This window comes from Callospermophilus lateralis, chromosome 14, assembly GCF_048772815.1.
Source record: "Callospermophilus lateralis isolate mCalLat2 chromosome 14, mCalLat2.hap1, whole genome shotgun sequence".
In the NCBI taxonomy this organism is placed as follows: Eukaryota; Metazoa; Chordata; class Mammalia; order Rodentia; family Sciuridae; genus Callospermophilus; species Callospermophilus lateralis.
In genome coordinates this window covers 49,259,205-49,282,976 of record NC_135318.1, presented here as the reverse complement: position 1 = coordinate 49,282,976, position 23,772 = coordinate 49,259,205, and the positions used below count along the sequence as shown (strand labels likewise).

Here is a 23,772-nt window from a genome sequence, read left to right as displayed (position 1 = left end):
CCTGTGCTCACCTGTTCTGTGCCTGTGGTCTGTGCTCATTCATGTAATAAACTAACAGTCAAGGATGGCTTTTCTCCATTTGCTTACTGAAGCTACTGCATTCCAACATCATCTTCCAAAGATCTACAACTGTTTAATATACTGCCTTACAGTGCTTTTACCCCAAAACAAAGTGACATTGTGATTTCACCTTTCACACTTCACCAAAATCATGGACAGCTGATGGAAGGTATCAGGGAAAAACTGGAATGACAATTAGTGGACACCATTTTCTCCTGGATTAGCTGCTCATCTTTTTTCCAATTCAGAAAGAGTATTACTGATAGAACATTACATGATAAGATTTAAATATGATCCATTTGAACCTGGTGGCAAATAAAGGCACTAGAAAACTTAGAAAGACAGAAGTTACAATCACTAAAATGTTAGGTGGATAAAAAATTACAATAGTTACACAAAAGAATTAATCCCAAGGGAAATAACTCTGTTGCAATGTAAATGAAAATGTTTTATGTAGATTAATTATCAAGAATTAAATTGTCAGGATTGGGGTTGTGGCTCAGTGGTAGAGCGCTCACTTACCATGTGTGAGACCTGGGAGAACAGCTAACCACTCAAGACAACTTGGGACACTTACTAACCTAGAGATGGCACCAGATGACCTATGTTAACAAGCTTTACCACCAGAAAATAACTGAAAGTTATTTTTCCTTGTTTTGTCGTTTCTCTAAAAATTTACTGTTCTTGCCAGATGTGGTGGTGCACAACTGTAATCATAGCTACTCAGGAGAATAAGGCAGGAGACTCAGAAATTTGAGGACACCCTGTCATAATAAAAAGGGCTGGGCTCAATCCCCAATACTGCAAAAAAAGAAAACCAGGAAAAAAAAAAACAGGAAGAAGATTAAAAAAAAAAAGGAAGGAAAGAAAGAAGGGAGGTATTGAGGGAGGGAGGGAGGAAAAGGAAAGGAAAGAAGGAAGAGAGAAAAGAAGCAAGCATATTGGAGGCAACTCTGTCTGACACCCAGCCACATAGGTAATATGAAGTTCAAGGAATCATATTACCTTTTCCTATGACTAAAGCTCTTAGAACTTCTCCTGGCCTATAGGAAGCACATAATAAACGTCCTTTTATCCTCACCCTCCCAGGATGATCACTTTTATTTTAATTCACCAACCATCACCAAACTCCAAACTCCTAACTTGACACTTTCAGCTTAGACTTCCTGGTCAAGCCAATGTTGCCCACCGAAGGGCAGGAATCTTGCAGGAATGGGTCTACCTTAGCATCCTTGCCAGGCTCCCTCACTGGTTATGAGCACCCTGGGAATGAACTCAAAGTACAGCAACTGAGATCCTCCCTCAATTGTGCATCCTGCCAGGAGATATGACAGGCACATTATCTTCTATCACTTCCCACCCCACTTATCCACTTCTTATATAGCATCTTCTAAAAGAATACAGACTAGGCTTTTATAACAAGAGATTCTCTGTCACCCCGACCTCGGTCCCCCCAAAGTGACTTAAACAAGTGACAAGTTTATTTCTCCCTCACATGATAGTCTAGGATAGTGGCTCAGGACCAGTGTGTTTGGCTCCCAGACTGCACCTTGTTGCTTCTCCATTTCTGAGATACTACACTCATCTGCCTTATCAAAGATGGCTCAAAACTACTTCTATATTCTGCCCTATAGGAAGAGGGATGGATAAAAGGCAAGCACACTTCATTCCTTTTAAGAGCCTGACTCAGACCTTGCAATCATCACTTCTACACTCTCCTCATTGGTCAGGACTTAGTCACAGGTGGCTAACTCCCAATGTGAGGGGAGCAGTTGCCCTCAAGAAAAAAGGTCAAGTGGGTATTTGGAGAACAACTTGCAATTTCTGCTCAGGGCCACTTTCCTAAACCTGCTCCTCTTCCTGGTTGTGTCCCGTGTTCCCTCAGTAGACCTCATGTAGGCTGTCACCATCCAGAGTCACCGGAGGCTGGGATGTGCAGTGACTCTGCCCTCCCTCCTCCCCAGAGCTCCTGCACAACTAGAGGCAGCACCATCCATGCAGCAGGCTGGGCTCACACCCAGCTGGGCTCTGAGCCCACTTGCTCATCCCTCCCAGCTGACTGGACCTCCTGTTTAGTCTCCTACCTATTCCCCAAGTCATTCTTCTTTGTCTCACCCCAACTTATTTTGCTTCTGGTTATCACCTTTTGTTGCTTGTATCTTTGTAAGGTCTTCCTAATGGTCCTCTATCCCTGTTAGTCTCTTTTCCCTACAGTTCTTCCTAATTGCTGTGCTTTTACATTCTTCAATGACATGTCCCATCCACCCCTTGGCAAGGCTCACTCCAGGTCTGGCCCAGCCTGCCTTCCCAGCCCCACATCTAGAGCTGTTCCATTGGTGGCACCATGCTGAGAAGACAGCTCTGGAGCTCTCCAGTGCACCTGTGCCCTCCCACATCCAGGACCCTCTGCCTGGTGCGTCCTGTTTACCCTTGCCTCCGTCACCTAGGCTTTGCTCAAATTTTTCTTCTTCAAAACCTTGCTGATATCCCAGAGTCACTCTTCCCTCTGTCAGGACCATATAGCACAGATACTTTATCTATTTTGTTTAACATATGATAGAAAGGGTATAAAGTTAAAACTAAAGCTTATTAAGTTCCTTTTTAATAGCACATACACTTTAATAGCTCTGAAATCAGAGGGTATCTTCAACAGGCAGTACCTGATGATGGTTCTTAACTTTTGCTGAAGTACACCCAGAGAGGATTTATGTTTGCTTTCCCCAGTTGCTTGGGGCAGCACCCTCCCAAGTCTCTGTGCATGCAGCCTCCTAGATGACACTCACCTTTCCCTGTCTCCTAGCATTCGTGTCCCTGCGTAATCCCCTCCCCTTGAGTGTGGGCTGGACCTCTCAACTTGCTTCCAATGAATAGAATAAAGCAACAGCAATGGAATGTTTAATTACCAAAGTTATCAAAAGATTGTTCTTTTTTTTTTTTTTTTTTTTTTTGATACTGGGGATTGAACCCAGGAATACTCAACCATTGAGCCACATCCCTAGCCCTTTTTATTTTGAAACAGGATCTCACTAAATTGCTTAGGGCCTCAATAAATTGCTGAGGCTGGCTTTGAACTCGCAATCCTCCTGCCTCGGTCTCCCGATTATAGGCATGTGCCACCACACCCAGTGACAGATGTCTTCTTGCCAGCACTAAAACATACTCATGCTTGTATACTCCCTCTCTTTTTCCCTGAGCCTTGTTCTGGTGGAAGTAAGCAGGTTTAGACATCAGTATAGTTTTGCAAGTATATCATAGGGTCATTCCAGGCAGAGGGACTCTGGGTCCAAAGGTGCATAGGCTTTTTTAAAAAATATTTTTTAGTTATGCATGGACACAATATCTTTGTTATTTTTATGTTGTGCTGAGGATTGAACCCAGTGCTTCACATGTGCTAGGCAAACACTCTGCCACTGAGCCACAACCCTAGTCCCTGCATTCACTTTTAATTTTGACAAATGCCCCAATTATCCTTTACCAAATTATACTGAGATGTATCTCATAAGAATGACTTTCCCCACTTGTCTCCCTTTGCTGGGAGCCATCAGCCAAGTAGGTATGACAAATTCCTTGCCAGCTTACTCCCATGCTGTCTAGTGGAAGGACTTCTGAAAGGTGACCTTGCTCAAGGACCAGGGCAGGATCCGTGTTTAGGGTGTTCCCCCTTTAGAATAGGGCAGTTTAGCATAATAGGAGAGTAGGGTGTTTCCCCTTTAGAATAGGGCAGTTTAGCATAATAGGAGAGTAGGGTGTTTCCCCTTTAGAATAGGGCGGTTTAGTATAATAGGAGATTAGGGTGTTCCTCTTTTGGAATAGGGCGTATCCTGCTGCTGAGCTCCTCTTGAGTGCTTAGGGTCAAACAGTATATTTTGGGAGACAGAAGCCCATGCGGAGTGGATTTGGGAGAGAGTGGATTAGGGCAGAGTGTGGATTTGGGCAGAGAACGTGGATTCCCCCAGAACGTGTTTGTAGACGGCCGGTGTGAGATCGGGAATAAAGAATTGCTGTTTGAATCTACAAGCTGTGTGGAGACTCGTGATTTGTGCCCAGCCAGAGACTGCGGCATCTGGTGGCCCGTACGCGGAACGTCTGAAACTTGGAGGTAAGTGAAATTGCTCGCCCCTGAGGGAAGGCGAGAGAATGGGTGACCATTTCAGAAAACAATGTGTTCTTCTTTTGATTTATTTTGTTTTTCTTTCAAGCTGCCTATCCCTAGAAATTTCTCAGGCAAACTGGAAAAAATGGTTGACTAAAGGTTTGAAGTTTGTCGGCCCTGAGGAAGAGAAAATTGATACAACGATTTTTTATTCTGTTTTTGCTTCATTCAGTTTCGGTTTTGTTTTGTGTTATCTTATTGGGTTGCGTTATCTTTATAGTAGATTAAAACAAACTGAAAAGATGTTAAGTAAATTGTTAGAGGTTCAGAATATGGTGAAAGACATTTTAGATCAAGCAAAAGAGAAGGTCTCTCCAGCTAGTCAGACAGAGGAAGAAAATTTAAAGGAAAAGGGGTTGTTAGAAAAAAGGCCACAACAGGAGGCTGTTACTAACTCCGTTTTATCACAAGAGGCTTTAATTCAACCAACAGCCCCACCGATAGAGACAGCTGAGTGGCCCTCAAACCCCGTAGTTGATAATTGGGATCCTGAGACAGGACCTCGAAGATTAGCATGCCCTGTACTTGAGCAGGCAGGAGGGCAGCGAATTCACCGTGCTTTAGATTTTAAAACAGTGAAGCAGTTAAAGGAGGCTGTAACAACCTATGGTCCCCAAGCTCCCTTCACGGTGAGCATGGTCGAGTCCATTACTAACTTGGACATGACGCCAGCAGATTGGGCTAGCATGTGTAAATCTGTGCTAAATGGAGGACAATATTTGTTATGGAAGGTTGCCAATGAGGAATTTTGCGCAGAGACAGCTAGGCGAAATGCAGCAGCCGGTTACCCTCAAAGAAATTTAGAAATGTTGCTAGGAAAAGGATCTTATGAGGGTCAGCGGCAACAAATTGAATATGATCCTGCTATATATGCACAAATTGCTGCAGACGCAGTTAGGGCATGGAAGACTTTACAAGGACATGGAGATTTACAAGGTCAGCTATCTAAGGTAATACAGAGAGCTAATGAACCTTACGCTGACTTTGTAGATAGGCTAATTCAAACGGCTGCCAAAATTTTTGGGGATACGGAACAAGCAATGCCATTAATAAAACAACTGGCTTATGACCAAGCAAATCGTTGCTGCAGAGAGGTTATTAGACCATGGAGACATGAAGATTTAAACACATATATTAAATTATGTAGAGATATTAATGAACAAGGGCAAGTCTTGGCAGCTGCAGTACAACAGGCTTTAGATACCAGGCCAAAAACATGCTATGATTGTGAACAAACAGGACATTTTAAAAGGAGTTGCCCCATAGGAGGAGGATTTAACAAAACTAGGTATCAAAGAAATAGAATACCGGGTATTTGCCCACGATGCCGTAGAGGGAGACATTGGGCTAATGAATGCCGTTCTCAAACTACCATAGAGGGTACTCCCTTACCAAAAAACGGAAAAGGACCAGGTATTTACCCACGATACCGTGGAGAAAGGCATCAGGCTCCGTTGCCAAAAAACGGACAGCCGGGCCCAATGCTCCGGGGCCCACAACCACAAATATACGGGGCAGTGGAGGAACCCAGCAACACCATCAGAGTAGTGCCCAGGACACATTGTCCATTAAATCCCTCATCAGACAAACCCGAGGGAGCGCAGGGTTGGACATCTGCGCCTCTGCCAGAGCAGTACTAACTCCAGAGATGGGAGTTCAAATCATTCCCACAGGAATAAAAGGACCTCTTCCCCAAGGGACAGTAGGCTTATTATTGGGACGTAGTTCATCTACATTAAAAGGACTTATGATAAGTCCCGGGGTAATTGATCCCGATTATGTAGGTGAAATAAAAATTATAGCTAGTTCTCCAAGAGGTATATCAGTAATTTCACCTGGAGACAGAATAGCACAGTTGTTAATAATACCCAGCCTACATAATAAATTTCCTAGTCATAGTGTAAAAAGAGGTTCCAGGGGATTAGGCTCCACAGGTGTAGATTGGGCTATGTTGTCTTTAAATTTAGATTCTCGCCCAATGTTAAAACTAAATATTCAAGGACACGACTTTAATGGGCTACTGGACACAGGTGCAGACCTTAGCATCATATCTAGTAAGGAATGGCCAAAACATTGGCCATTACAACAAGCCACTCAAACGCTTCGAGGCCTAGGAGTGGCTACTAATCCCCATAGAAGTGCAATGATATTAGATTGGAAGGATCCTGAAGGTTGTGAGGGAACTATACAGCCCTATGTATTGGATCATCTTCCTATAATTTTATGGGGACGAGATGTCCTAGATCAATTAGGTTTGACATTAACAAATAACATCAATCCTAATGCGCCCACTACTAGGGCTAGACAAGGTTTTAGGAAAGAAAAAAGATTAGGAAAACAAGGACAAGGTATAGCAGCACCAATTCAAATAGATCAAGGAACAGACAGACATGGGTTGGATTTTCAGAAAGGGCCACTGAGACAATCAAAATTACTTGGAAATCAGAAAGACCAGTGTGGGTTCCTCAGTGGCCCCTGACTAAAGAAAAGATACAAGTAGCCCATGATCTGGTCAAACAACAATTAGCGGAAGGACATATACAACCTTCCATATCTCCCCATAATACTCCCATTTTTGTCATTAAAAAGAAATCTGGTAAATGGAGATTATTGCAAGATTTAAGAGCCATTAATAATGAGATGGTTATTATGGGACCTGCTCAATCAGGGATTCCTCAATTGTCTGCTTTGCCAAAAACCTGGCATGTTTTAGCCATAGATATTAAAGATTGTTTTTTTTCAATTCCAATTCATCCCGAGGATAGTCCACGTTTTGCATTTACTATCCCTGCATTAAATCATGAAGGTCCTGATCAGAGATATGAATGGAAAGTACTCCCTCAAGGGATGGCTAACAGTCCAACTATGTGTCAAATATATGTTAATAAAGCAATCCAGCCACTTAGAAATCAAAATCCTGAACTACAAATATTTCACTATATGGATGATGTATTATTGGCACATAAAGATAAAAACATATTGCTGGAATGTTATGCCACACTTACAAACTTATTAAAAAATTATAATCTAGAAATAGCAATAGATAAAGTACAATTAAATTTTCCAATTAATTATTTAGGAGTTCTATTATCCTCAACCATGGTCCGTCCACCAAAAATTCAAATACGAGTAGATCAACTCAAGTCACTTAACGACTTTCAAAAGTTATTGGGAGACATAAATTGGATAAGGCCTTATCTAGGCATACCAACAGGAGAGTTGGGACCTTTATTTGATATTCTAAAAGGTCCATCAGATCCAAACTCACCTCGCATGTTAACTCCTGAAGCAAGAAAGGCATTGAAAATTATTGAAACATATATGGAAAATATACATTTGGATAGAATTGATATAAGTTTGCCTTTATTATTTATTGTACTACCAACAAAAAATATTCCTACAGGAGTATTTTGGCAAGAAGGTCCATTATTGTGGATACATTTATCTTATTCTCCTAACACTATTCTTACTAGGTATCCTGAGGCTGTAGGACAATTAATACTCAAAGGAATAAAAGCAGCGAAGGGAGTGTTTGGAATTTCTCCCAATAAAATTATTACTCCATATACTATGGATCAAATTGATGAGTTAGCTAATGAGTTAAATACTTGGGCAATAATCATGTGTAAATCTAATGTTTCATTTGATAATCACTTACCATCTAATCCTTTGTTGTCTTTTTGGTCTAAGCATCCTGTAGTTTTTCCAAAAATGACAAGAAAAACCCCTATCATGAATGCTCCAAATATATTCACTGATGGGTCAAATAATGGTACAGCAGCAGTAGTTACCCCTGATCAAACTTTTACATTTTTAGTACCCAAACAATCAGCTCAAAAGGTAGAGCTTAATGCAGTATTACAAGCTTTTTTAATGTTTAAAGATTCTGTATTTAATTTATTTTCTGATAGTCAGTATGTAGTTAATGCTATAGTATCTCTTGAAGATGCTGGTAGGATTTCCCCTTCTTCTACTGTTTTCTCTTTGTTTTCCACTATACAAAGTCTAATCTGGGACAGAAAAGATCCATTCTTTATAGGACATATTAGAGCACATACAGGATTGCCTGGAGCCCTTAGTTTGGGCAACGATTTAGCAGATAAAACTACACATGACATACATATTTTCTCTACACTAGAAGAAGCTATGAATTTTCATAAAAAATTCCATGTTAATGCTAATACTTTACAAAAGCTTTTTAAAATAACTAAGGAACAAGCCAGACATATAATAAAACAATGTCAAAATTGTGTGACCTTTTTACCACAAGTTAATCTTGGAGTCAATCCTAGAGGACTGATACCTAACCATATTTGGCAGATGGACGTCACACACTTGCCAGAATTTGGAAAATTAAAATATTTACATGTTACAGTTGATACTTCTTCCGGATTTTTGATGGGCTCCCTTCATGCCGGAGAAAAAACTAAAGATGTTATAGCTCATTGCTTACAAAATTTTGCCACTGTGGGTGTTCCTAAACAGTTAAAAACTGATAACGGTCCTGGCTATACCTCTACCTCTTTTAAACAATTTTGCTCATCATTTGGTATTACTCATATAACAGGAATTCCATACAATCCACAGGGACAAGGCATAGTTGAAAGAGCTCATCAAACTATTAAAACGTACTTACTAAAACAAAAAGAGGGAATTGGAAAGGGGTATATATCCCCCAAAGATAAACTTAAAATAACACTTTTTACCCTAAACTTTTTAAATTTGGATTCATCAGGACTTAGTGCTGCAGAAAGGCATATGTATCCAAAAAATGTGCATAAGCCTAAAGTTCTTTGGAAAGATATTCTAACAGGACAATGGAAAGGTCCAGACCCAGTGATTGTCTGGAGTCGGGGCTCTGTTTGTGTGTTTCCACAGGGAGAACAGCAGCCGATTTGGATTCCAGAAAGACTAACTAAAGCAATTTCTACAAATCGAAAAGAAGATGATTTGACTCAAATCCATAACAGCTGATATCCAGAACTCCAGCTTGGCCATTCTTACATCTGCAACAGTGATTAACAAGGATGCTTTTTTCAATATCTATTTTATTACTGCATTTTTCCCACATCATAAGGTTCTATTTTTATTTTTTGAGCTCACACAAACCTAGGTTAATGTTTTTCTGATCAGTTGTATTTTTTTTTGACTATAGAGTTTTTAAACATTGCAATGGAGATTTCACCTAGGTAAAGCTACAAGGCCTTTATTATTATCTTATATGTTGTACGTTTGTTTGCACATTTGTGTTTTGTGTTGTATGTCTGTGTGTGCGTATTTTATATATGAGGAGCGCTCATGAGAAAATGGATCCGAATTTTTTTTTTTATTCACGTGATTTAAATGGCTTAATTTAAATTAGGTAAACAGCTGTTAAAGATTGTTTTTAAAGGTGCTTAACATATCTGCTTGTTTACTAATTTAAATCAGGTAAACAGCTGTTAAGGATTGTTTTTTAAGGAGGTTAACAGATCTGTTTGTTTACTTTCACCTTTCCTTTTCATTATATTTAATAATTCTTTTCAGGTTAATGTCTTTTTAGCATCATTGCCAGATTTCCTATCTTCATCCCAATGAATATAACTCAACAAGTATGCTCAATCAAGGAGTCAACTTACTTTGGGAGGAAACGGACTTTGGGAGGAGACGGACAGATTGATAGATTCCTCCCCTTTGAACTGCTTACAGAACTTGCCTGGACTATGTAACTACGTTTAGTGCAGCAAATTGTGGTAATGCTGGCATATCTTTGCTGATGGTGTCACCAGTGATCTTTGCTGATGGTGTCACCAATGATGCAATTTTTCCAAAGGAACTGTCAATTGGCTTGGTGTCGTGGCATTTCTGTATCCTCCTCCCTTCTGCTAGTGATGGTCTAAATTTGGGGGCCAATGGCTATATGCTGGACCGGCAGTCAGTGACGGGTATGATCCAATTGCAATGGTATCAACCTAAGACAGGAGGCTGACGCCTAAAGGTCAGTTGCCTAAAGGTCAGTTTTCCCATGACGGGTAAGAACCATATGTTGAATTGGACAACCTACCAGGCGCGGTCCTTAAGCCACATTAACCTCACTCCCCCACTGGCACCAAGGCCAAATTTGGGGGCCAACAGAGGTGAGGCAAAGAACCTCACCCCCCCACTGGTGCATAGACCTATCCACAAGTATGGCTGTATGCTGGACCGGTAGTCAGTGACGGGTATGATCCAGTTGCATTGGTATCAACCTAAGACAGGAGGCTGACGCCTAAAGGTCAGTTTTCCAATGACGGGTAAGAGCCATATGTTGAACTGGACAACCTACCAGGCACGGTCCTTAAGCCACATTACTTGTTGTTTAATTAATCAGAAGGGGGGAGATGCTGGGAGCCATCAGCCAAGTAGGTATGACAAATTCCTTGCCAGCTTACTCCCATGCTGTCTAGTGGAAGGACTTCTGAAAGGTGACCTTGCTCAAGGACCAGGGCAGGATCCGTGTTTAGGGTGTTCCCCCTTTAGAATAGGGCAGTTTAGCATAATAGGAGAGTAGGGTGTTTCCCCTTTAGAATAGGGCAGTTTAGCATAATAGGAGAGTAGGGTGTTTCCCCTTTAGAATAGGGCGGTTTAGTATAATAGGAGATTAGGGTGTTCCTCTTTTGGAATAGGGCGTATCCTGCTGCTGAGCTCCTCTTGAGTGCTTAGGGTCAAACAGTATATTTTGGGAGACAGAAGCCCATGCGGAGTGGATTTGGGAGAGAGTGGATTAGGGCAGAGTGTGGATTTGGGCAGAGAACGTGGATTCCCCCAGAACGTGTTTGTAGACGGCCGGTGTGAGATCGGGAATAAAGAATTGCTGTTTGAATCTACAAGCTGTGTGGAGACTCGTGATTTGTGCCCAGCCGAGAGACTGCGGCATCCCTTTACCAATATCATTCATCTTTCTGATATTTGACAGTTTGATAGATGAAAAATCATGTTTTAATTTAGATTTAATTAATAAATCAGAATGAGCATTTCAAGTTTTCTCTTCTTTTCTTTTTTTCTGGCTTTTTTTTTTTTTCTTTTCAGTGCTGGGTATTGAAACCAGGGCCTTGCACCTGCTAGCCAAGTGCTCTATCATGGAGTTACAAGCCCAGCTCCAGATGTCTCGGCCATTTGTTTTTCTCCCTATACCTTTGTCCATTTTATTTTTATTAATTTTTTTATTTATACATGACAGTGGAATGCATTACAGTTCTTATTACACATTTAGAGCACATTTTTTCACTTTGCCCATTTTAAAAGTAGGTAATTCATACTTAATGCTTGAAGGAAAAAAATTCCTTATGCATCTGAATGTTTTGAAGCATTTCTTCATAAAATAAGAAAATCATCCTTTTGTGGCGCTTTTTTTTTTTTAAGCCTTTCTTAACATTCAGGCAACTAAATAAGCAAATAAGTAGAACATAACAGAAGCCAGATTTCTCAATGCTGAGGAAGGCAGTTACAGAAACAAAGGAGGTGAAGCTACAATAAACCCTACTGGACTGGAATTGGATGTGTTGATGTGAGCTCATGGTCTTTTACAAGGACAGCTACAGACATGAAAATTTCTTGCCCTTGAATGCAGACTAGACCTGATGGTTTGCTTCTAACCAACAGAATGTGAGGAAATTATACAAGGAGTCCTCCAAGGCTGAGTGCTAAAAGGACACAGCATTCATGGTGTTCTTTGGCTCTTACTGGGCATCTTCAGCTGAACCTCTGGCCAATACTTCAACAGAGCTAAAACCTGCCTAATTTTGTTACCTTATTAGTCACTTCTCTGGACTTTCCCATCTCTGAGAAGTGTCCAAGCTCAGGAGCCGCCTTTGTGCCCTCCTCTCGTTCTTTCCACATCAAACCAAGAATTCTTTATATTCTCACTGCATTCTGTCCACTAGATTCCAGACCCAGGTCCTTCAGATTTGCATTGTCACTTAGTCATCTCCATTTACCTCCTACATGCTTCTCTTCAATAACCTAATTCTACAGGAAAGTCCTTGAGCAACACCCCTGCCAACCATTATTGCCTCAACTATTTATCACTATGTTACTTAAAACCATGTAGAAACACAAAACTGGCCATTGGCTCTTGAAGCTTTCATTTGATGCAAAACAAGTTTACAAATCAAATGAAAACAACAGCTCAAAACCAATAAAATTCAATGAATATTTAATGTCAGATGCTGTTCTGCGGACCACACTATAATCTCAGTGGTTTTCTGGAATTCTGTGTGCCTATGCTACTACAGGAACTGATGGCCACTTTTCTCACCATTTGCCTCAACTGGAACTTTCATGATACCTTGGTTAGTACAGTCAGCACCAGAGAATTGGCTATCCCTTCACATAGGCACACCATTTGGGTATTAATTCTTCCTCTATTATCAGCTTAGGACAAAGTAACTTGGTTCCCTAAATACAGAGGCACATATGGGCAATGAAACCATGAAACACACAGCTTAAAATAGTTACCTGGGTAAGTCTGAACTTTCTTAGATTAAAATTGCAAATATTCATTTGTGAAGGGATAAATAAAATATGAAAGTCGTACAAATGGAATATTATTCAGGCTTAAAAGGGAAGAAAATTCTGACAACATGAATGAACCTTGATGACATTGTGATGAGTGAAATAAGCCAGAACCAAAAGGACACGTATATCTGACTTTACTTATACGAGGCACCTAAAGTAGTCAAATTCTGAGAGACAAAGCAGCATCCTGGCTGCCAGGGGGTTAGTGTCAGGGCTCAGAGTTCCACTTCTGCAAGACGAAAAGAGATCTGTGGATGGATGGTAACGATGGTTGCACAATGTGAATATATCTATTGCTACTGAACTGTACACTTAAAATGCTTAAGATGGCAAATTATATATGCATTTAACCATAATAATAATTTTATTATCATCAGGTGAAAAAATGTTTAAATCCTTGCTGAGGACTCAGCAACCCAGAATATTTCTGGAGACCCTCCTCACCCACAATCCAGATTGCTTTAATCCATTCTCCCCCATACCTGAACCAACCCTGGAATCCTAACAGGAACCTTCCTGCTTCTCACTAGCCCTCACTGTTACTCTCAACTCTTCTTGACACTAACCTTCAGCTCTGGCTATTGGTGTCCACCACCAAACTCCACATACACCCTCATCTCTCTGTCTTGGTTTACATTTGCTTTGATAAGCTAATCCTCCCATTTGATTAAGTCACTCTTCCTCCTCTCAGAGGAATAGTCCCACCCACAGGGACTTCTTCCCATTTAAGGGTATCATTAAGACCAATCTGGCATTAGTCACACATTCTAAATTATTTTATCACATATGCTCCCAATCATTCAACAAACATTTATTAATCATATGCCATATATATGACAATATGCTATGCCCTAAATCAAGGGATAACTTTTCTGCTTTTTATTTATCTCATAGTCCCTTATATATTTCACAAACACAAATGTTTACTGCAGTGGATTGAGTGATGTCATATGGGTCTGGACTATCATATTCCACATATGGACAATACATTTTAAACTACTGAAATCAAGAATAGTATCATCTCAGGACTTCTTTGAAATAATAGGATGTTTTGTTGTTGGCAGTAATTTGTTTTTTGGACCAATCTTAAAAAGCAGCTGTTAATACAAGAAAGGTTTCAGGAATGAATTCAACAGGTATTATACAGTAAAAGAACCTACCTTTGGGGCTGGGGTTGTGGCTCAATGGTAGAATGCTCTCCTAGCACATTCGAGGCCCTGGGTTCGATCCCCAGCACCACATAAAAATAAATAAACAAAATAAGGTATTGTGTACAACTAAGAAATAAATATTTTTTAAAAAAGAGAACCTACCTTCGTTTTTGGAAGCTTCCATAACAACGTCTGCAATGTTACTTGGTCATGAATACTTGTGATCACAGGAATACTAGAACAGGTACTTCCTTAAAAGTGTTCCTTCAGCCCAGTGCAGTGGCAAACACCTGTAATACCATCGGCTCAGGCATTGAGGCAGGAGGACAGCAAGTTCAACACCAGCCTCAGCAATTTAGCAAGGCCCTAAGCAACTTAGCAAGACCCTATCTCAATATAAAAAAAATTAAAAAGGGCAAGGGATGTGGTTCAGAGCTTAAACACCCCTGGGTTTAATCCTGGTAGAAAAAAGAAAAAAGTGCTCCTTGAATATGATTTACCTAACAGACATCTGCACAAACATAAAAAACTTTATTCACATGATAGGACAGTGTTTGAGTAGGCAGAGTTTTAAGAATGCTTAATACAATTTGTTTATTGAACTCAGAGTTGAGTCTTTGGAAAATTATATTCAAGTCTAAGGATTTTACTTACAGAATTCTGTATGTGGCTCACACTTCTTTCTACACAAAGGTAAAATAATATCTGTATTTGCTTAATTCCCATTATTTTGTTGTTTCAACATGACTTGGTACACTCAGTCATTTCAATGTTAGTCAAAGATTATATTTTTTTCATTCTCAGCTTTTTTTGAGCTTCATTTTCTCTCTTTATGTTCTCGAGTGTAACTTCGAGGTGCAGAGTATTCATTACCAAGATCCACGACAATTACTTCCCTAGAAAATGTCACTCCTTTTAAAGGTCTTTTTGAGTTTTCAACATCTGAAGAAACTCTATTGAGAGGTAGGTGTGTTATCTTCAACTTTTCACCCTACAGAGAAATGGCACAAGTAGTATAAGTGATCAATTTATGAACATGACAAGTCCTGCTTTTAAAAATATAGGTTCTATGTACATTGTGAATGAGACACAGAAAAGGTATTTCTAAATGATGTAAGAAAGCAACAATACTGAATAATATTCCATTGTGTATATATATCACAGTTTATTTATCCATTCATCTATTGAAGGGCATCTAGATTGCTTCCACAGTTTAGCTATTGTGAATTGAATTGCTATAAACATTGATGTGGTTGCATCACTGTAGTATGCTGTTTTAAAGTCCTTTGGGTATAGACTGAGGAGAGGGTCAAAGGGGTGGTTCCATTCCAAGTTTTCTTAGGAATCTCCACACTGCTTTCCAGATTGGTTACACCAATTTACAGTCCCACCAGCAATGTATGAGTGTACCTTTCCCCCCACATCCTAGCCAACACTCATTGTTGTCTGTATTCTTGATAACTGACATTCTGACTGGCATGAGATGAAATCTTGAGTAGTTTTGATTTGCATTTCTCTAATTACTAGAGATGTTGAACATTTTTTCATATATTTGTTGATTGAATGTGTATAAGTGGATGCTGATCCATAATGGGGGGACATGGAAAAAATGGAGGAACTTTGGGCAAAGGGGAGGGGAATGAGGGCAGGAAAGATGGTGGAATGAGGGGCTGGGGTTGTGGCTCAGCTGTAGAGTGCTCACTTCACATGTGCAGGACCCTGGGTTCGATCTTTAGCACCACATATCAATCAAATAAATAAATAAAATAAAGGTATTGTGTCCAACTACAACTAAAAAATAAATATTAAAAAAAAGATGGGGGCTGGGGTTGTGGCTCAGTGGTAGAGTGCTCGCCTAGCACAGGCGAGGCCCTGTTTTCGATCCTCAGCACCACACAGTAAATAAATAAATAAATAAATAAGATCAAGGTATTTGAAAAAAAAAAAAAAAAAGATGGAGGCTGGGATTGTGGCTCAGCCGTAGAGTGTTCGCCTTGCACGTGCAGGACCCTGGATTCAATCCTCAGCATCACATACCAAATAGATAAATAAAATAAAGATATTGTGTCCAATTATAGCTAAAAAATAAATATTTTAAAAAATTATTTTAAAAAAATGATGGTGGAATGAGATGGACATCATTACCCTAGGTACATGTGTGACACTGTATTATGTACAACCAGAGAAATGAAAAGTTGTGCTGCAATTGTGTACAATGAATCAAAATGCATTCTGCTGTCGTACACAACTAATTAGAATAAATAAATAAATTGATTAATAAAAAAGAAAGCAACAATAATCCATCATGATCACATTTTTATATTTCTGTGGTTGTAAAAATCTACATTGACACAAAATTATTTGATAACGTGTATTACTCTCTCTATAAAACACCCAGGACTGCCTATTGTCATTTGGGGTCCTGAATATGAGCTTACCAAAGGTCTGGCAATCTCTGTGCTGCTGGGGATAGAGCCCAGAATTAGAGCAGGGCCACAGGAGCTGGTCCTGGGTTTGGCCACAGTGGGGAAGTGAATAATTTGCTCATTTTTTGTTGTGTGGTGGTGGGGTTTTTGTTTTGCTTTGAGTGTAAAAGAGTAGGATTTAGTCAAGTGAGAAGAAAAGAGACAGAACTCCTGCAGGGTGAGAGAGGACCCAATGGGAGTTGCCCTTTGTCTCATGTTTTCATTTGTAACACAAGAACCTTGGATCCCTAGATGACCTAACAAGATTTCTTATAGCTATAAAATCCTAGGAGCCTAAAAATAAAAGAAAATGAAAGGGAATTATGAACAAAAACACAAATGTAAGAATGAAGAATGAGCTGGGCACAGTGGCCCATGCTTATTATAATCCCAGGTACTCAGGAGACTGAGGCAGGAGGATTGCAAGCACAAGATCAGCCTAGGCAACTTAGCAAGACCCTGTCTCAGAATAAAATAAAAACAGCTAGAGATGTAGCTCAGTGGTAAAGCACCTGTGGGTTCAGTCTGTAGTACCTGGGTGGGGGAGGTGAGACTGAAGAATGAGCGCACTTCTAGGCTTGGCATATGCAACTGGTTTTACTAATATGAAATAAGAGTTTAGGAGAATGGTTAAAATGACTAGACACTGGACTCATTCCAGGTACAAACCAAAGTTACAAGAGATGCCATCTCTTGTTATTATACCTGGCTGAGTAATTTTCCATCTCTTCAAACTAAAGCTAAACCTTAGGAGTAGAAAAAGCACATCACCTCTTGATCAGTTTCTCCAGCATTCCCAGACACTTGCTTCTTTTTCATTTTGTCTCCCTCCTGTGCCTCCATGTCCTCTCTGTTTTCTAAGGATGTAGCCACCGCTTCCTTATTCCGTCTCTGGACAAGAATGCCGTGCCTCACTGGTGCATTCATTCCCATGATTTCCATTATGACCCTGGAAAAATCAACCAGCAGGGTTTTAAAAATCCATGCATCCTAGTCAATATTATCATCTACAAAAATGACTTTCTACCACATCCTCAGGTACAGACTTTTCTTGGCCTCCTGTATTATTCTCCACATTAGCAGGCGAACACTCTTCACCTCCGTTAGCATCTGTACAAGGAATTTTTTCTGTCTCTTCTCTCTTGCCTTGAAAACTGAAAACAAATAAACAAAAAATTCAGAAAAGGAAAAATGACCCTGATTCTGGCTTGGGAATTTCACTTTAATAGGAAATTAGCATTTCTAAAACCCTAAAATGGAAAACATACATAACTGCAACATTACTTTCTCTATTTTGTTTTATATCATTTCTAGGTACATATGCTAGTGTGACTTGAAATCTGATCCCAACTTATCAACATGGATTTATACCATTTATATAAAAAAACCACCACTAAAAGGAGGATGCAAATGAGGCAAATTAGAAGGATGATGAAGAAAGTGAATGCTGTGGCCTCAAAGCTAATACGGTTGCCAGCCGATATGTCCACTTTCACAACCATAGATTCCCCAAAGCCTTCTCCAGCTCAGTTTGAATGTAGTTCTTTTGTTCTTTAAGTTTTCTAGAAACAGAAGGAAGAAAAAAGGCTGCTTTCATTGTTGTTCTTTTGACCAGCTTAACTTCATAAAAGACACTCTGCTTGTGTTGGTGGTGTGACTCACACTGGCTAGTTTCTCTCCATAAATGTGGTGGGGGCTGAGGTGGACAGAGGGGAGACTGAGCTGGGACCTGTTGATCACTCAGCTCACCTCCCCTCACCCCAAAAATTATCTGAATCCAGAGGGGAGAGGAACTGGAGCAGCTGGAGCCAAGCCCAGCTCCCATTTCTTCTCTCTTTAGTGACATCACAGAATCATGGAACTGCTGAGTTAGAGACCATTGCCTGGCATCAGGGGAACCACTCAACTCTCCTCCGAGGTGCAGCTTGTATGTGTTCTCCTCTGAGAGGTCCAGCATGGAGACCACATTCACTGTCTTGACCATACGTTGGACAAAGATTTTCTTCCTAGTCTCCAAACACTGTATTTCCATTCCTAACCTAAGCCTGACGCTCTTATTGCTTGTTCACGGACTGGAGCAACTGGCCCACTTCCTTCTTATAAATTCTTTCCATATCCTCAAGGTCAGTAATGAACCCTACCTCTAACGGTGCTCTCTCCAGCCTGAATAGCCCATCTTCTTCCAATCCCATCTCTCTGGATCTACTTCCTGGATACACAAGAAAATTGACAGCTCTGAAGGCTATGGCTTGAGGCAACAGGAATAGAACAAGATGATCAGAGTGAAAATGAACCCTGGCCCTGACCTAACTTCAGGTAAGAGCAAGTGACACCATGGCAAGGAAGGAGAGGATGGAGGTAGGACTTCCTTCGAAGGAAGATAAAAAAGAATAGGGCAGCTATTTTAACATCTAATATAATATCAGACTGGGTAGTTGTTTTTTTTTTGTTGTTGTTGTTGTTTTTTTGTTTTGTTTTGTTTTTTTACCAGGTTTTGAACCTAGGGACACTTAACCACTCAGCCACATCCCTACCCCTTTTGTATATTTTACTTAGGGTCTCAATAAATTACTAAGTCTGGCTTTGAACTGACAATCCTCCTGTCTGATCCTCCCAAGCCGACTCTGGTAATTATGATGAAAAGAAATGTATTTCCTACTGCTTTGGAGGTTGGGAAGCTGAAGATCAAGGTGTCAGCAATTAAGGGCCCCATCTCTCTGCTTCCAAGATGATGACTTGAATGCTGGTCCTCTGTAGGGAAGGAATGTCATGTGCTCACATAGCTGAAGAGCAAACTCGACCCACAGGCCCATTTTAAAACAGCACAGGAAGGCGCTCCCAGATACCTCCCAACTCTGTCGCACTGGGGATTATGTTTCTAATATCAGTTTTGGAGGGTACACATTCAAACCACAGCAGAGGGGGAGGTCTTTGGACTACAGTCACACGTGCTCTCCTCCAAGAGGGCATGATCTGCAGCTTCTTTTTCTCTGGATGCTCTAGCAATCAGCACTTGAATGCTCCATAAAATTAAGTGTGTGTGTGTGTGTGTGTGTGTGTGTGTGTGTGTAAACCAAGTCAAATTTGTTGGAAGGTTCAAGGCCAATTTTTTTAATATCTTATTTTATTTTTTTAGTTGTAGTTGGACCCAATACCTTTATTTCATTCACTTATTTTTATGTGGTGCTGAGGATTGAACCCAGGGCCCCGAGCATGCTAGGCAAGCAGTTCTACCGCTGAGCCACAATCCCAGCCCTCAAGGCCAATTTTGCAGAATGCATGAACATCAGAGCCACTCCTTACAGCAAAATTCCTGGACTACTCCTCCAGCCAAAGCACCCAGATAAAAATTCAGAGCCTGTTTCCTTACTCTCCATGGTGCCAGAATGATATTAATAGTCCAAATCTGCTCCCATGTCATGGACATGTATTAGTCTGCTTATGAGAAGATGGAAATATTTTATATTGATATACTAGTGGCTACAAAGGTATATACATATATTTTTTAAAAACATTTCATGCCCTTTATTATGTGATATTAGAAATCTACACACAGGGAAATAAGGCCAATCCTCAGGCCTGAGTTTGAGTCTGCAAGTTGGTTCTGTCTCCAAGATTTACCAGAAACATTGGGAGATGGGAGACCTGTAATGAATACATAATAGAAACAACTCGTAGGATTGGTTACACTGAATCATAAGGGCTTTCACTGAATGTGGCTTAGGGAATCAATATCTTAAATTTATATGTATGGTTAACATAATTCTGGAAAATGGAGTGCTATACAACTTTGGTCTCTAAATCACATTTTAAATGCACTGGATTGTAAGCTCTGTGTGGTCATGGGGTGTCACTCAGAGACAGATCTCCAGGCTCCAACAAAGCATTCCTGGCACAGAGATGTTTGCTACAAATATTATTTGTGGTGGGACATTATAATTGATTTAGCAGAAATGTAAATGGATTATAAAAGAATACTATGAACCAACCACTATATGCTAAAAATTGAATAACCTAAATAAAATGAAAGTATTCTGAAAAACACAAAACCTATCAAGACTAAAACAGAAAGAAATAGAAAATCTAAACAGACCTATAATGAGATTTGAGTCAATTATCAAAAACTTCCCCATAAATAAAAGCCCTAGGTGACATAAAGTCATTTGGGAACTCTACCAAACATTTAAAGAACTAACGCTAATCTTTTTCAAACTCTTCCCAAATATTGAAGAGGGAATACTTTTTCTTTTCTTTCTTTTTTGGTACCAGGAATTGAACTCAGGAGTACTTAACCACTGAGCCATATCCCAGACCTTTTAAATATTTTATTTAGAGACAGGGTCTGGCTGAGTCTAAGTACCTCATTAATCTGCTGAGGCTGGCTTTGAACTTGAAATCCTCCTGCCTCAGCTCCTGAATTGCTGGGATTATAAGCATGAGTCACCGCAACCAGTGAGAGAATATTTTCTAATTGATCTATAGGACTGGCATAACCCTGATACAAAAGTTAGACAAGGACACTATACAAAAACTAAAGACCAATATCCTTTGTGAATATTGATACAAAAATTCTCAACAAAGCATTAACAAACCAAATTCAGCAGTTATACACCACAACCAAGTGGGATTTCTTCCAGAAATACTAGGATTTACAAAAATCGTTCAGATGTCCCAATAGAGGATTAATAAAACATATAAAAACTTAAAGGAGGTAGGTGGTATGGCGAGAAAGAGAAAGGACATCAAATAAAACATTGTATACAACTAGTCTAAAAATGAATGGTTTTCTCTAATAAGCTTAGCCCTGAGCTCGGAGGGTCATCACTGCCTCAGTCTCTTGAGCCTGAAATCTGGAAGCCACCACACACTCCATCTCTTTCCCCTCTAATTAATGACCAAATCCTGCTGATTTAACATGCTATTTTTTTTCCCCAAATCACTTCTCCTTTCCTTCTCCATCACCTGTAGCCCAAAGGTCAGCCAGGATGACATTACCTCTCCCTGCACCATGTCAAGAGTGTCCGACTGGTCTCTTTGTCTCTGATCCATCAGTTATCTTGGTCCAATGGATCCTGGTAATGCTATTCTTAGCCCAAATCCTTCAATGGCTCCCCACAACCAACAGGTAAGCCTTCTGGACCTGCCTTACCTCCCTGGCCTCATTTCCCATCATCCCTCTTACCATTCTCTACACTCTTTGTCCTCCCATCTCAGTGTCTCTGCCCCACATAAACTCTGGATTGTCCCACATACCTCATCTAACGTCCTCCAAGAAGCCTTCCCTCAGAGGATGGGAGATGCTTAATGCATTGTGTTGAAATTGTTTCTTCTCCAGTCTGCAGCACCCACTGGACTCAGTTTCTTGAGGGAAGGTTTTGGGGCTTATGCATCTTTGTTACTCAAGAGCCTGGCACTTGTTTGAAAAAGATTTATTGAGGACCTATTGTATGGTGGGTAGCATGGTAAAGAAGGCTGACAAGTTGCCTATTTCATGGTGCTGGTACTCCTGAGAGAGATGGAGGCAAATCCTGCGGGCAAGCCAGATCCCATAGGTGCAAAGAGAAAGGAGCTTCCTTCTTCCGTTATCCTCCATATCTTCCCAACCCCCTTTGATGAGTCACATCTTCCAGGTTCCTGCCTCTTTGTGGATAAATAAATTGATGTTCTCCTTATTTTGGCTTTCAAAATCCCAGTCCCCGAGCACTGATTACATTTCCAGTCTTCTTTTAAATGGAAACATCTCCCCTGCTCCAGCTGGGGTCTGTCCGAGGTATGACCAGATCTTCTCTCCACCCCTCTGCACTTGATATTGGATGGTGTTACAATGGTCTTGGCAATTTTGAAATCCAGAAAAGTGAATTAGGGACATGTTCAGTTTGGGATTCGTGGCATATATTTGTGTGATTTCCGGTAACCTCCATATATAATGAAACGATTTCCAGCTGTCCTGCTATAGGAATGGCTCCCAGGAATACTCTCTACAAATTCCTGGGCCAGTTCACCTTGAGTCATGAAATGGAGGTGCATAACCAGCAGTGGATAATGATATGAATGTCCTATCACACCTGGGGCTGGGAACTTTTGAACAATGGAGGAGAAACAGGTTTGAAATGTATAGATTTAGCAGTTTGTTTGCAAAAAATCTTCTAATCATTTGACAATGTAAAACTGTAAGTGGATGTACTCATTTGTCAAACAAAGTCTCTCTCAGTAATAAATGTACACCATCAATGTCATATGAAGAAGCAATTAAAGCCTATGTTGACAAACATACAGGAAAAAGTATTATGGAAATGTGTCAGGCAGTTCATTTTAAGAAAATGTTATTTTTCTGAATTTGTGGTATCTGTCAGCTTTTAAAATTATCTAAATTTATTTTCTTATTTTAAATATTCACATTCATACCTCATTTTTTCCGCCTTCAGTACCAGGGATTGAACCCAGGGACAATTAGCCACTGAGCCACATCCCCAGCCCTTTTTATTTTTTATTTGAGACAGGGTCTCACTAAGTTGCTTAGAGCCTCGGTAAGTTGTTAGCCTCGAACCTCTGATCCCCACAACCAACTGGTAAGCCTTCTGGACCTGCCTTACCTCCCTGGCCTCATTTCTCATCATCAGACTCCCAAACTGCTGGGATTATAGGAAGGCACTCCCACACCCAGCTTCAAACCTTATTTTATTAATAATTTTGTATTTTTCTTTTTTTGGGGGAGGCTGGGGCTTGAACCCAGAGGCACTTTGCCACTGAGCTACAACCCCTTTTTATTTATCTTATATTTTATTTTGACACAAGGTCATGTTACGTTGCTGGGGACCTTGCTAAATTGCTGAGGTTGACCTCCAATTTGTGATCCTCTTACCTCAACCTCCTGATTTGTGATTACAGGCATGTGCCACCTTGTATTGTTCTTTAAAAAGTGCTAAATGTGGCATGGTGTCAGGTCCCACAAAACCTGGATTCATCCCTTCCCAGGGATATGTATCAATCTTTTTTCCTCCCCACCTCCTTTGTTTTGTACTAGGGATTGAACCCAAGACCTCATGCATGGTAGGCAAGTGCTCTACTGTGAAGCTACATTTCCAGCCCTTTTAATTTTATTCTGAGACAAAGTGGGGCTGAATTACTCAGGCTCTCAGGGAACCTGTGATCCTTCTACCTTAGCCTCCCAAACAGCTGGGATTACAGGTGTTCACATTGCACCTCAGGCTAATCTGAGAAGTCTCCTTTAAATGCAATTAGCCCCTTCCTCCAGCACAAATGCAAAGCATACTAGGAAATCTTCCCTCCACATCTTCACCCTCTACTCTTTCATGGGTTATATAGGTGGGTAGATTACTGATGAAGGAAGGACCAATTTCTCCACCCCTCACTTGTATGGGGCGGGGGTAGGTCCCAGAAGTACTTG

At 40.4% G+C, this 23,772-nt stretch overlaps 1 protein-coding gene across 1 annotated transcript; it reads right to left on the bottom strand.

Moving 5' to 3' along the window:
* Window positions 1-14,716: 14,716 nt before the first annotated feature.
* Window positions 14,717-17,306, bottom strand: C14H2orf74 (chromosome 14 C2orf74 homolog). The gene is made up of 2 exons (XM_076832535.1): window positions 17,136-17,306; window positions 14,717-14,890 (listed from the first exon to the last, which is right to left on the bottom strand). The coding sequence occupies exons 1-2, from the start codon at window positions 17,304-17,306 to the stop codon at window positions 14,717-14,719; spliced, it is 345 nt and encodes a 114-aa protein (XP_076688650.1).
* Window positions 17,307-23,772: the final 6,466 nt, after the last annotated feature.